This window comes from Staurois parvus, unplaced genomic scaffold (assembly GCF_062004578.1).
Source record: "Staurois parvus isolate SC_StPar_1 unplaced genomic scaffold, SC_StPar_1.0 ptg000422l, whole genome shotgun sequence".
NCBI lineage: Eukaryota > Metazoa > Chordata > Amphibia > Anura > Ranidae > Staurois > Staurois parvus.
In genome coordinates, this window is record NW_028318218.1 from 4,564,935 (window position 1) to 4,580,677 (window position 15,743).

Here is a 15,743-nt window from a genome sequence, read left to right on the forward strand (position 1 = left end):
GTTGGCACATTTCATATGTGCCCACCATTAGAAGTGGGTGGATTGAGGGAGGTTTCTAATGGTGGGCATACCACACACTTTTTCTGGCAGAGATTTCTTCTCTTTTTTTTCATTCAGCCCACAGGCTGCATAAAGAAAAAAAGAACATAGCATATACACCCAACAAGGACCAGTGACGTATTGGTACATCACTGGACTTTGAATGGTTATACCAGGGTGATGCCTGCAGCTGCAGGCATCATCCTGGTTTTATTTTTTTCAGCCGGCAATGGGCTTTCATGTAAAAGCATTCCTAGTGGTTAATTAGCTGCAGAATTGCCTTTACAAGCAGCAGGAGAAAATGGCCCCCCCTCCCCCTCCCTGAGATAGCATTAAAAGTGATTAAAAAATAAATAAATTAAAGGGACAGTGTAAAAATAATTAAATAAATCAGAAAAAAAAAAAAAAAAAAAAAAAAAAAAGGACCCTCGCCCATCCGCGCACGCGCACACCTGCGGTCGTGAGCGTTGACCCTTTCCCAGTATGGAAACAGCAATTGCACCATGCATGTGAGGTATCGCCACGAACGTCAGAACAAGGGCAGTTATTATAGCTCTAGACCTCCTCTGTAAATCTAAAATGGTAGCTTGTAAAGGCTTTTAAAGCGTTGCCTATAGATATTAAAAATGTATGCAGTTTGTCGCCATTGCACAGGGCATGCGTAATTTTAAAGCATGTCATGTTTGGTATCTATTTACTCAGCATAGCATCATCTTTTATATCATACCAAATAATTGGCCAATATATTGTAATTTTGTGCATTAAAATTAAAAAAGTGTATATTTTTCAAAAAAATTGCGTTTGAAAAATCGCTGTGTAAGTAATATGTGAGATAAAAAATTGCACCACCCACCATTTTATTTACTAGGCTGTCTGCTCTAAGAAAATATATAATGTTTGGGGGTTCACTTTAATTTCCTAGCAAAAATACAGATTTTTTTAATGTGAACAAAAAGTGTCAGAAAAGGCTTGGTCCTCAGGTGGTTAGAAGAGTGAGTGATGTGTGGCATAAACCTCTAATGCTGGGCATAAAATGCCCCCACCCCTCAAAATGACCCCTTTTTGGAAAGTAGACACCCCAAACTATTTGCTGAGAGGCATGTTGAATCAATAGAAGAATTTATTTTTTTACCACAAGTTTTTGGAAAATGAAGAAAGAAAATAAAAATATATTTTTTCTTTTCTTTTTTATATTTCAAAACCTTGTGAGAAAAAATTAGATCTGCAAAATACTTACCATGCCTCTTTTTAAATTCCTTGGAGTGTCTACTTTCCAAAAAGGGGTCATTTGGGGGGGTTTGGTGCTATCCTGGCATGTCAGGGCCTCCAAAACTGTGATAGGTAGTGGGGAAGTGAAATGAAGAAGTTACGCACTTTCAGGCTTTCAAAGTGCTCATTGGATTTCAGGCTCCTGTATGTGGCTAGGCTCCCAAGAAGTGTCACACGTGTGGTATCCTCATACTCGGTAGAAGTAGCAGAATGTATTTTGGGGTATATTTCCACATATACCCATGGCTTGTGCAAGAAATAAATCATTTAAATGACAATTTTGTGTAAAAAAAAAAACAAAAAAAAAGTTTTTGTCATTTTCCAGAAACTTGTGGAAAAAAAATAAATCTTCCATGGACACAATATGTCTCTCAGCAGATAGCTTAGGGTGTCTGCTTTCCAAAAAGGGGTCATTTGGGGGTGTTTGTTCTATCCTGGTATTTTAGCACCTCAAGAGATGTGATGGGCGGTCAGAAAGTAAAAGCTGTGTAAATTTCAAATTATCTATACCATAGTTTGTAGACGCTATAACGTTCACACAAAGCAATCAATATACACTTATTGGGATTTTTTTTACCAAAAACATGTAGCAGAATACATTTTGGCTTAAATTTATGACTAACTGAGTTTACGATATATTTTTTATAGCTGAAAGTAGAAAAAATTGTTTTTTTTTTCAAGATTTTCGTGTTTTTTTGTTTATAGCGCCAAAAATAAAAAGCGCACAGGTGATCAAATACCACCAAAAGAAAGCTCTATTTGTGTGAAAAAAAGGACGTAAATTTCGATTGGGTACAGCATTGCATGACCGTGCAATTATCATTTGAATTAGTGCAGCGCTGTATAGCAAAAAAAGGCATAAATTACAGTATCTATACCATAGTTTGTAGACGCTATAACGTTCACACAAAGCAATCAATATACACTTATTGGGATTTTTTTTACCAAAAACATGTAGCAGAATACATTTTGGCTGAAATTTATGACTAACTTTGAGTTTACGATATATTTTTTATAGCTGAAAGTAGAAAAAATTGTTTTTTTTTCAAGATTTTCGTGTTTTTTTTGTTTATAACGCCGAAAATAAAAAGCGCACAGGTGATCAAATACCACCAAAAGAAAGCTCTATTTGTGTGAAAAAAAGGACGTACATTTTGTTTGGGTACAGCATTGCATGACCGCGCAATTATCATTTGAATTAGTGCAGCGCTGTATAGCAAAAAAAGGCATAAATTACAGTATCTATACCATAGTTTGTAGACGCTATAACGTTCACACAAAGCAATCAATATACACTTATTGGGATTTTTTTTACCAAAAACATGTAGCAGAATACATTTTGGCTTAAATTTATGACTAACTTTGAGTTTACGATATATTTTTTATAGCTGAAAGTAGAAAAAATTGTTTTTTTTCAAAATTTTCGTGTTTTTTTTGTTTATAGCGCAGAAAATAAAAAGTGCACAGGTGATCAAATACCACCAAAAGAAAGCTCCATTTGTGTGAAGAAAAGGACGTAAATTTTGTTTGGGTACAGCATTGCATGACCGCGCAATTATCATTTGAATTAGTGCAGCGCCAAACAGCAAAAAAAGGCCTGGTCATTAAGGGGGGTAAATCCTCTGGGGCTCAAGTGGTTAAGGTGTCCAGTTCAATGTACTTTGAAAAATAGAGACAGTTTTTAAGAAAGATACAAGAAACATAGGACAATGATGCTTCTAGTTCTCGCACAATCTCGTCAGTCGCTTTGATTGCAGCCCTTATATGTTCAGGTCTTCTGCTTGTTGCAGGGCTTTCAGAACATGGATCACGTTCAACAGATTCTTGACCATCTTTGAAGCACTTGTGCTACACTTTTATTTGCGCTGCATGCATTGCATCGTCCCCCGAAACCCTTCTTTTTTTTTTTTTTTTTTTTTTTTTTTTTTTTTTACTACCGCTTTGCCACAAAATTTGATGCAGATTTGTTGCTCTACTCGCTCAGTAATTTTGAAAGTGAATGCCATGTGGTAAACATGATTATTCAGTGGTGCCTAGTACCCCTTCTGACTAGTACAGCAAAGTCTTCATTGTTAACACATAAGCATTCAAGTCCACTTTCCTTGGCTGCAAGATTACATCGATGTTGTGCAAACCGTCCTCAATATGTTAATAATGGCTGAACGTTTTCCGGACAGACCTTGTATATGGGCACTAACGCTACCCATTACATCACTAGAGGAGGGGTTGACCTAAAAAGGGAGCTGACACTTGCTTACAACCCCTTACCATGCCACAATAGCAGCAGAGCTATCTAGTGGCAGGCAAGCTGAGTGCACCTGCCAACACATGGTCCAGTTCTGATTCTCACATGCCCATTGTTGGTGCTTTTGGCTATGGACACCCTGAGTGGTGTGCGGCTATGCAACCCCATATGCAACAAACTGATGCACTGTGTGTTCTGACACCTTTCTATTGTTACCAGCATTACCTTTTTTTCAGCAATTTGAGCTACAGTACCTATTGTATCAGACTACACTGGCTAGCCTTCGCTCCCCCGGATGCACCAGTGAGCCTTGGCCACCCATGACCCTGTTGCTGGTTTGGTGGTTTTCCTTCCTTGGGCCACTTTTGATAGATGCAGACTGGGAACATCCCACAAGACCTGCGGTTTTGGAGTTGTTCTGACCTATTTGTCTAGCCATTACAATTTTGCCCTTGTTAGCCACTTGCTGGCTGCAGAGCAGCCACCCTGCACTGGACCAATTACCTAGTACATGATTTGCTTACTTGGGCAGGGGCGCACGCACGCCAGCCCGGCTGTGCTGTGATTCAACATGGCACATGCCAATCACCGGGTCCCGCCCAATCATTGACCGCTAGCACCTGGTGTTCGGCTCTGAGCTTCACCGAACATAGCTCAGCAATGTAAGGAAAACAGAGCTACTTTCGGTGACAGAGGATGTTCTTGGTTCATTTCCTGCTAAACAGTAAATGAAAACAACTAGATCCCCAATAAAAGCAGCACACAGTACACACACAATCACTTGTTAAGCACACATTTAACCCCTTGAGTGCCCTAGTTGTTAACTCCTTCCTGCCCAGTGTCTTTAGTACAGTAACAGTTCATATTATTAGTAATCACTGGTGAAGTCACTGGCAGTTAGTCAGTTTCTATCAGTATCAGATTGCCCGCCACATTATCGCAGTCCCGTTATAAGTCGCTGATCACCGCCATTACTAGTATCAAAAATAAATAAATAGAAATTCCAGTATATATCTAAAATTTTAAAGACACTATAACTTTCACATAAAACAATCAATATACACTTAATGGGATTTTTTTTTTTACCACAGACATGTAGCAGAATACATTTTGGCCAAAATGTATTAAGAGATTTGATTTGTTTTTATTTTTTAATGGGATATGTTTTATAGCAGAAAGTAAAAAATATTGTCTGTTTTTTTATTCAATATTGTTGGTCTTTTTTCGTTTGTATAATAGTTACATAGTTAGTCTGGCTGAAAAAAGACAAAAGTCCATCTAGTTCATCCATAAAAAAAAGTTATAATCCTATACCCCTCAGTTGATCCAGAGGAAGGCAAAAACCCCTCCAGCAAAGCATGATCCAATTTGCTTCTGTAGGGGAAAAGATTCCTTCCTGATCCCACAAGCGGCAATCAAATATTCCATGGATTTTCCTCCAGATGTAAAGGGTGCCTTCTTGTCCTCTGCGATTACCTCAGTGTGAATAACTCTACATTGAGTTCACTATATGAACCATTAATTTTTTTATACATGTTGATCATACCCCTCCCTAATCTCCTCTTCTCAAAAGAGAATAAATTCAATTTCTTTCATCTTTCTTCATAGCTGAGCTCCTCCATGCCTCTTACCAGTTTAGTTGCCCTTCTCTGTACTTTCCCCAGTTCCCCAATGTTCTTTTTGTGAATTGGTGCCCAAAACTGAACTGCATATTCCAGACGAGGTCTTACTAATGATTTGTACAGGGGTTAAATGATATCTCTATACCTCTTTTAATACAAGAGAGGATTTTGCTCGCTTTAGAAACCACAGCTTGGTATTGCATGCCATTATTAAGCTTGTGATGTACCAGAACTCCCAGATCCTTCTCCACCATTGATTCCCCCAGTTGTACCCCCCTAGTATATATGATGCATGCATATTCTTATCCCCCAAGTGCATAACCTTACATTTATCAACATTAAACCTCATTTGCCACATAGTTGCCCAATTAAACAGTGCATTGAGGTGGGCTTGTAAGTTGGAGACATCCTGTAAGGACGTTACCTGGTGTCACCTTCAAATACTAAAATTGTATTTTTAATCCCAGACCCTATATTGTTTCTAAATAAATTAAAAAGTAAGGGTCCCAACACTGGACCTTGGGGTACACAACTAACAACCCTAGACCATTCAGAGTATGAATCATTAACCACTGCTATCTGAATTTGATCTTTTAGCCAGTTTTCTATCCATTTACATACAGATTTCTCCAAGCCCGTAGACTTTACCTTACACATTAGCCATGTGTGGGGAACTGTGTCAAACGCTTTTGCAGAATCCAAGTATACCACGTCCACCGCCACCCCTCTGTCCAAGGTTTTGCTCACCTCCTCATAAAAAGAAATCAGATTTGTTTGACATTCTGTCTTTCATGGATCCATGCTGTCTGTTGGTTAAAATATTTTTTCCAGCAATAACTCATCTATGTGGTCTTTTATTAAACTCTCCAGTATCTTCCCAACTATAGAAGTTAAACTAACAGGTCTATAATTACTTGGCAAAGATTTTGATCTCTTTTTAAATATAGGCACCGCATTGGTCTTGCACCAATCCAGTGGTACTATGCCAGTCATTAACCGCTTCCCCGCTGCCGTATAGCAGATTTACTGCTACACGGCGGCACGAGTGTGCAAAATCAGATATATATTTACGTGATTTTCATTTCCTGGTGGGGGCGCACGAGCCCTAGCTGCTCTGCCATTCGCGGCCGCGGATGTCAATCATCGGGTCCCTCCGGCGCCCGGTGATTACTGACAATCACCGATGGGGAGGAAGACCGTTTTATTTACAAACAGTCTTCCTCCCTGTCAGCTCGGGCACACTTTGATCCAGCAAACAAAATACAGGCAAGCTCCAGAATGAGCAAGCTCAGAGTGAGCTCTACAGAATGTTTTATCGTATCTGGTGCACCTGTGACCAGATTAATCCCTCCCCTTAATTAGCAGACTGAAGGAAGGAAAGGAAGAAAAATGCTATTTAAAAAGTGACAGAAAAAGTGATTTAAAAAAGTAAAAGCTGCTAGCAACCTTAATGAAGAAAATAAAACAACAAGCACCAGCAATCACCAGCAGTCAAAATCAAAACTTTTCACTCTGCACTCAAATTTCCCACTGTTTTTAGCTTCCAGCCAGCAAAACCTGCCAATAGCAAATAAAAAACCCATGGGTGATCAAATACCAATAAAATAAAGCTCTATTTTTGTGAAACCAATTATATAAATTTCATTTAGGTACAGCATTGCATTACCACACAGTCGGCAGTTAAAGTAGTGCAGTGCCGCATACCAAAAAATAGCCTGGTCTGGAAGGGCGTAAAACCTTCCGAAGGACAAGTGGTTAAAGTAGCTCAAATCCTTACACTTTTAAATTTTTTCTGCTTTCAACACCTTAACTTCAGGGACAATATGTTCACTTGCTGCCTAATATATATACTATCCACTATTAGATGCCATTGTAACAAGATAACAGTGTTATTCACTTTACCTGTCCGTGGTCATAATGTTATGGTTGATTGGTTTATATGTATATAGTATATACTAATATGTATGGAGAAACGCCCTGTTACCAGCAGAAGGTGTGTAGAAGTGTAGAGTGCGGCCAAACTCACATATCGTAAAGCACTCCGCTCTTTTTGTGTACATTATACATATATATTAAAATAAATAAATTTTATATATATATATATATATATTTTTTTTTATTCAAAGAATAATCTCACTGTATCCGTATTCCCCAGGAGTCTGTTGTTCTCTAGCAATCTTTGGAATTTGTTCCACTAATTACAGTATTTTTTTTCAGTCATCTATTATACTTGTTGGACTTTTTGCATGATATTTGAATGCACTGAAGAAAACTAATTTGCTCATTATTCAATTTGCCTACAGGACTATCGCGCTGTGATTGAAAGTCTCCCAGAGGATGATAAGCCTGCTTTCTTTGGTCTTCCAGCCAATATTGCCCGTTCATCACAGCGCATGATCAGCTCACAGGTACCTGCTCTAATGTAATAGTTTGTCTTTTTTAGCTTGAAGCAGGCACTATTATAACAAATAACAAAATGTGTTGAAAAATATTGTAAGCTAAATAGTTTTATCTTAGAATGGAATACAGCAAGAAATGGTTTAATATCCTTTTCAGGAAAATTTCTATTTACTGTAAAATTCTGAATATTCTCATCACTTTTTGGTCCAGTGATAATGCTTGCTAAGCTGGGTGAGTCTCCCCAGTGAGGACACAGGCAGTAATAAAAGCTTGATAGGGGTTCAGCGCTTCCTCACTCTATCCAATACGAAAAGGAAAAAAAATTTGGCTTAAGGCATGGCTTTAGATTTCTTTAAATCTACTAAATGCGAAGTGCTAATATCTGTAAGTCTTTTAATGAACAATGTACTTGCTGGTGTATTTACCATAATAATATAAATGTATGATAGAAAATAGTGTCTGCTCAACTCCCACTTTTGGCAACACAGTTGGCTCATTTGCCTTTCAATGATTGTGTTCAATCTTTATTAGATGTTCTGCCTGGACTTTATACTGTATGTTCTCCTGTTTGTGTGAGATTAACTTAAAATATTCTAGTTAACTAACTGCACCAAAGTGGCCTTAATGTGTGCATTTCTGTATGGGAATGTAAGGAAATGACTAGTGTTATTTCAGGAGCTTCAGGATGTATTAATTGTGTATAATAGTATACAAATGAGTAATGGTATATAAATGACTAAATATATAAAATACCTTAAAAATGATCACATTAGTCCACTGGAACATAGTTTAAGTTTAGAAAAGTTATGAAACTATAAATGTTTGACCACCCTGCGCTTTGCTTAATTTGATCATATTACATTTGTGTAGCAAGTACAATGAAAACTGCTAAAGCACAACATAGACTGGGTTTACCAATGAAAACTCTGCTGAGAAAAACAGATAATGCTGCCCTACTTTTTTAAAAAAATAGCTGCCTGGCTAATCATTACTCTGATTTGAAATCGGTGACCTAGAACAAGTAAACAACCGGTTAAAGTTGGTTGAGGTTATAACTTCATATCTGGAAGCTGTATGTCTGAGAGTTCCTGTCACCAAGATAATAGTACATCTAGTGGTAGTAAATCTGGCACAACTGATCAGGCACAAGTTTCTTTAGTGCCTGAAGAAGTCATGCACTAGAGAAACTTAATGTAAACAAATCACCAGATCCAGATGGCTTACACTTGCTAGTCCTTAGGAAACTGTGCCGTTGTAACCAAGCCGCTGTTTCTAATATTTGAAGACATCTTACTGACTGGAATGGTAGCAACTAATTGGTGTAAATGTGGTGCCAATTTACAAAACATGATTGCGATGTATAGCAGGAAACTACAGACCAGTCTGCATAACATCAATTATATGTAATGTATTTGAGAGAATGGTAATGGTATACAGAAATGTGTCTTTGACAAAGATATCATAAGTAATAACCAGCAGGGATTTATGAAAGACCATTCTTGTCAGACCAACCTGTTATCACTCTATGTGGAAATAAGTGGAAAATTGGATGGTGGAAGTCCAGTGGACGTACAACAGTTTATCTAGATTTTGCTAAGGCATTTGATACTGCACCTCATAAACATTTAATCTATAAAATAATGACTGTTGGAGTTGAAGAAATTGTATGTACATGGATAGGAAGCTGGTTACAGGAACATGTCCAGACCATTCTCTGAATGGTCTAACAATGTCAGTGGCATGCCCCAGGTTTCTATCTTGGGGGCAATGCTGCTCAGTTTGTTTATTAATGATATAGAGGGTGGAATCAAGAGCTAAATTTAAGGGTTTGCTGATGATACCAAATTATCAAATTATGTCAGGAAATCACTTTGACACAGGATGTAGCATCATTACAGGAAGACCTTGACAAAATAGGGGTTTGGGCATCTACAAGGCAGATGAGATTCAGTACTGAGAAAAGTAAAGTTATGCACTTGGATGCCAAAATACGCACACAAAATATTTACAACGCAGTATGAGGGACTGCCGTGAGATTCAGTGATGGAAGGGGATCTGGGAGTGCTTGTAGATCACAGATTTAGCAAACGTAACCCAAGCAATACCAAGCCACAGCTAGTAAAATACTGTCCAGCATTAAAAAAAGACATACATTCAAGAGATAAATCAATAATTCTACCCCTTTACATTCAGCCTCATCTTCACTATGCTGTTCAGTTTTTGTCACCAATCCTCAGGAAAGACATTGTTGAATTAGAAAGGGTTCAGCAAGAGGCAACTAAATTAATGGAAGACTTCAGCTATGAGGGTTGATTAAAGAATAGAATTATTGATTCTGGAGAAGCACTTATGAATGGGATATGATTACAATGTACAAATATATGAAAGTTGACTCCAGTAACTGTAATAAACTCTTTACTGTAAGTTCCGTGAAGAAGACACGCAACCATGAAATCAGGTTCGAAGAAATGAGGTTTAGCTTTAGATTGAGAAAAGTGTTCTTTACTATTAAAACAGACCTTCATGGCATCAGCAATCTGCTGATCACTGGTCCAATGATTTCCAGGCTCCTGTAGACAAAAATATATGAAATTAAAAGAAAAATCAATGTGCGCTATCATAAAATAAAAACTTTGAACATTAAATAAGCCGCTGCAATACACTTATAAGTGATCACACACTGAATACAACAAAATCAAAAATAATGTGTTATTGTGTTGTGTTGTGCTAACTCATAACACATTAAACTCAATAAAAAGATAAATAAGGAAAACAGAGTCTTTATCCTGTGAAAGTTCAAATCCAATATTGTGCTTAAATGTGCTTGAAAAAACGTGTTTCAAAACGATAGTGCTCCACTGCAACAATAAGTGCACCACCACCGGTGGATGGCAGCTCACCTCATAAAAAGGACCTATATAATATTATAGGTCAACCAAGCATAGGGATCCAATAAAAAGGCTCCAGATGGCAGTAGAGAGCTGATTGAGGCTACCATGAATAACTGTATACGATCATAAATCAAGGATCTCTCCGTACCTCCATAAGGAAGAAAAAAAAGTCCTTGATAAAGGCTTAAAATTTGCCCCAAAAAAGAATATAAATACATTTAATGCCTACATTGATCTCCAGAAGTATGTGAGAAAATTAAATATTAAAAAATATATGTTGGGAAAACCAGAGGAGAAAATGGTCAGTAACAAAGCTAACAATTATCAGCATACAGCATTGAAAAATAAGTTACTATTTAATCCGCAAATTAATGATAATGGACATACTGATGTTTTCAAGAAGATGGTATCTCAGGATTTACATCTAATGGTGGTTAAGAAGTTTAAAGAAAATAAAGAATTAGATTTAGGGATAAAGAGTTTGGAAAGTTGAGGTGATATAGTCATTGGACCCGCTGACAAGGGGGGGAGGGATTGTGGTTTTATCCAAATCTTATTATATGGCCGAATTACAGCAGCAATTAGATGATATAGATACTTATTGTCCAATATCATCTATCCAACTATTAAATACAAGAAAGAATTGGAGAAATTGATGCATAAGGGCGTGGCTAAAGGGATATTAAATAAAAATGAAGGGATATATTTAGTCCCTAATTCATGCAGGCTTCCTGCTATGTACACTATCCCCAAATTACATAAAAATAAAGACAATTCACCTGGTCGCCCAATAGTGAACGGGATTCAATCAGTGGGGGCTAGGTTGGGTGAATATGTGGATCAATTTTTGCAGCCTTTGGTTCAGAAAACGCAATCTTATTTGCGAGATACTAAACATCTTATACAGCTACTAGAGAAGGTTGAGATAGGTAGAAGTCCGACTTTCTTAGTTACAGCTGATGTTAATTCATTGTACACAATTATTAATCATCAGGATGCAGTGGAAGCTGTAAAGTGGGCTGTAAAGGAATTTAGTACTCTTCCATGCACTCAATGGAAATTTTTGATTGAATGTTTAGATTATTGCCTTACCCATAATTATTTCTGGTATGAAAATACCTATTATAAGCAAATCAGAGGAATAGCTATGGGTGCTCGCTGTGCACTTGGCATAGCTAATTTATTTATGGCAAAATGGGAGAGTGAAGCCATTTATAATGATATGCCTGGACTGTTGAGGATATATAATAGGTTTATTGATGATATTATCGTATGGGAAGCAGAAAAAGATGATTTGTTATTATTTCTTGAGCGGCTGAATTTAAATGGTAAGATTATTGTCTTCACCTGGGAGATGAATGATGAGATCATCAACTTCTTACATTTGGAGATTATGGTGAAACAGGATTCTATATAAACAAAAACATTCTTTAAGACAGTAGTTCGTAATGGCTGTATACCCCTGAGTAGTTGTCATCACATTTCCTGAATGTACCTAAGGGACAATTTGTCAGATTGAGGAGATATTGCACGAGAAAAGAGGATTACGATGATCAAGCTAAGATGATTGGCTGGAGGTTTGTTGAAAAAGGTTATGATGAGTCTTTTATACAAGAGAAAATCTATGAGGTGGAACAGCTAGATAGAGAAGACCTTATTAAAGATGGGCCTAAAAAACTGGCCAAAGAGATGATTGCCCTATTATTTTGAACTATGGTATACAATTCAGAAAGGCAGAGAGGATTTTTAAGAATTACTGGTCAATACTTTTGGCTGATAAACATTTTATCCAAGTGCTTACCAGCACAACCGAAGTTTGTTTACAGAAGAGCTCCAAGGTTGTGAGATTGTTTAGCGTAAAATGTGGTTATTCCTCCAAAGAAAAATAATTTTTCTCTATTTACTGGCAAAGGTTTTTTTCCCATGTTGAAGGTGTTTTGGATGTGTAAAAACTAAAGGGCTTTATCCTAAACGAGCCAGTTTTATATCAGCAAGTACAGAGAAGCAATATCGGATTAATGATTTTATCACGGGTAAAACTGAAGGGGTAGTATATGCATTAGAATGTAGCTGTGGTGTACAGTATGTCGGAAAGGACCAAAAGGCCCTTATGGAAGAAAATTAGAGAACATGTTCAAAATATCTGTAAAGGTTTTAAAAATCTTAGTGTATGTAGATATTTTGCCACAGTGAACAATAAAGATCCATCTGGTTTAAAATTTTGGGGAATTGAAAATTACCATCTACATTGGAGGGGTAGTAATAAAATTTGGTCTCTTAGTCAGCGGGAATCTTTTTGGCTATATGAGCTACAGACTTTATATCCAATAGGTCACAATGTCGAATTTGATCTTAATTGTTTTATTAGAAATATGTAATATTTGTTTTTTAAAAATATTTGTATTAATTATTTAGATTCATTTTGTATTAATTAATAGATTTTTGGGGTATATATATTTTCACCACTAGATAGGTTTTTATATATTTTGGTATATATATTCTATTATTATTTATTTCTGGAGTGTCATATACCGTATTTTTCGCTCCATAAGACGCACTTTTTTCCCCCAAAAAAAGGGGGGAAAATGTCAGTGCGTCTTATGGAGCGAATATAAAGCGGCCGGTCCGGTATTTCTGCCGCCACCATGTCAGAATATCGGGCCGGCCGCTCAGCTGTTCTCCCCTGCAGGGCCTTACCTGTTCCTCGCTCCAGCGCTGCACAGTCTTCCCGCGCTGGCTTCTGTGACAGCCGGGTGCCCACTGCGCATGTGCTGCGCTTTGTGAATGATCCGGTGTCTTCTGGGACACATGACAGGTCCCAGAAGGCGCCGGGCCATTCACAAAGCGCAGCGCTTCTCGCGCATGCGCAGTGGGCACCCGGCTGTCACAGAAGCCGGCCCGGGAAGAAGGAAGGAAGGACAACTCCGCGGAAGTGGGAGCGGGTACCTGTCAAATTCAGGTACCCGCTCCCCCTCCCTCCCCAAAGGTCAGCAGTCTCTGGTCATTCCCTGCACTGTCTGCAGTCTCTGGTCATTCCCTGCACTGTCTGCAGTCTCTGGTCATTCCCTGCACTGTCTGCAGTCTCTGGTCATCCCCTGCACTGTCTGCAGTCTCTGGTCATCCCCTGCACTGTCTGCAGTCTCTGGTCATCCCCTGCACTGTCTGCAGTCTCTGGTCATCCCCTGCACTGTCTGCAGTCTCTGGTCATCCCCTGCACTGTCTGCAGTCTCTGGTCATCCCCTGCACTGTCTGCAGTCTCTGGTCATCCCCTGCACTGTCTGCAGTCTCTGGTCATTCCCTGCACTGTCTGCAGTCTCTGGTCATTCCCTGCACTGTCTGCAGTCTCTGGTCATTCCCTGCACTGTCTGCAGTCTCTGGTCATCCCCTGCACTGTCTGCAGTCTCTGGTCCTCTCCTGCACTGTGTCCGCAGTCTCTGGTCATCTCCTGCACTGTGTCCGCAGTCTCTGGTCATCCCCTGCACTGTGTCCGCAGTCTCTGGTCATCCCCTGCACTGTGTCCGCAGTCTCTGGTCATCCCCTGCACTGTGTCCGCAGTCTCTGGTCATCCCCTGCACTGTGTCCGCAGTCTCTGGTCATCCCCTGCACTGTGTCCGCAGTCTCTGGTCATCTCCTGCACTGTGTCCGCAGTCTCTGGTCATCTCCTGCACTGTGTCCGCAGTCTCTGGTCATCTCCTGCACTGTGTCCGCAGTCTCTGGTCATCTCCTGCACTGTGTCCGCAGTCTCTGGTCATCTCCTGCACTGTGTCCGCAGTCTCTGGTCATCTCCTGCACTGTGTCCGCAGTCTCTGGTCATCTCCTGCACTGTGTCCGCAGTCTCTGGTCATCTCCTGTACTGTGTCCGCAGTCTCTGGTCATCTCCTGTACTGTGTCCGCAGTCTCTGGTCATCTCCTGTACTGTGTCCGCATCTCTGGTCATCTCCTGTACTGTGTCCGCAGTCTCTGGTCATCTCCTGTACTGTGTCCGCAGTCTCTGGTCATCCCCTGTACTGTGTCTGCAGTCCATTGGTTCAGAATATTTTTTTTTCTTGTTTTTCCCCTCTAAAACCTAGGTGCGTCTTATGGTCAGGTGCGTCTTATGGAGCGAAAAATACGGTAATTGTTTTCACCACAAGATCGGGTTTAGGATTATTTAATACACTTAGGGATGTCATATATAAAATGGGGTTTAGGATTATTTAATACGCTTTGGGATGTCATATATATTTTGACCATTAGATGGGGTTTATATTCCTCAAAAAGTTTTATAGGAGAAGAATATACCGTATTTGCCGGCGTATAAGACGACTTTTTGACCCTTGAAAATCTTCTCAAAAGTCGGGGGTCGTCTTATACGCCGGTACACATGTTTAGGGGGGCTGCGGCATTAAGTACAGGGGCTTGCAGGGGCTGATGTCTCTTACCTGGATCCAGTCCCACGACGATCCGGTCCAGGAAGCGCGGCGTCTCCTTCAGTTCGGCCACTGGATGTTCGTGCGGCTGCTCGGCTCCGCCTCCTCACCGGTGATTGGCCGCCAGAACTGTAGTTCAGGAAAGGCACACAGGCGGCCAATCACCGGCAAGGGGGCGGAGCCGAGCGGCCCCCCGCGAAAATTGAGTGCCGGAGCAGCAGGTAAGTGTTCTGTGTAGAGGTGCTGCTGCAACCACATATGCTGGCTGCAGCAGCACCATACGAGAACAGGGTCAGCAAGTCTCAGTGGGAGGAATAGTGCCCCATCATTGGTGTCACTGATACCAATGATGGGGCACTATTCCTCCCACTGACACCAACGATGGGGCACTATTCCTCCCACCCACTGACACCAATGATGGGGCACTATTCCCCCCCCCACTGACACCAACGATGGGGCACTATTCCACCCCCCACTGACACCAATGATGGGGCACTATTCCACCCCTCACTGACACCAATGATGGGACACCATTCCTCCCACTGACACCAATGATGGGACACCATTCCTCCCACTGACACCAATGATGGGGCACTATTCCCGCCACTGATACCAATGATGGGGCACCATTCCTGCCACTGATACCAATGATGGGGCACCATTCCTGCCACTGATACCAATGATGGGGCACTATTCCTGCCACTGATACCAATGATGGGGCACTATTCCTCCCACTGACACCAATGATGGGGCACTGTTCCTCCCACTGACACCAATGATGGAGCACTATTCCTCCACTGATACCAATGATAGGGTACTATTCCTGCCACTAATACCAATGATGGGGCACTATTCCTCCCACTGACAT

The 15,743-nt window shown here is 40.1% G+C and overlaps 1 protein-coding gene across 3 annotated transcripts in view; it reads left to right on the forward strand.

Annotated features, from left to right (window-relative positions):
• The window catches only part of DYNC2H1 (dynein cytoplasmic 2 heavy chain 1), a 597,118-nt gene that overhangs the window by 375,615 nt on the left and 205,760 nt on the right, over positions 1 to 15,743 (forward strand). For all 3 annotated transcript variants that reach the window (XM_089687276.1, XM_089687277.1, XM_089687278.1), the window contains one exon: positions 7,479 to 7,583. In XM_089687276.1, the coding sequence (XP_089543402.1) occupies positions 7,479 to 7,583 (105 nt within the window). The remainder of the gene's footprint in view (positions 1 to 7,478; positions 7,584 to 15,743) is intronic.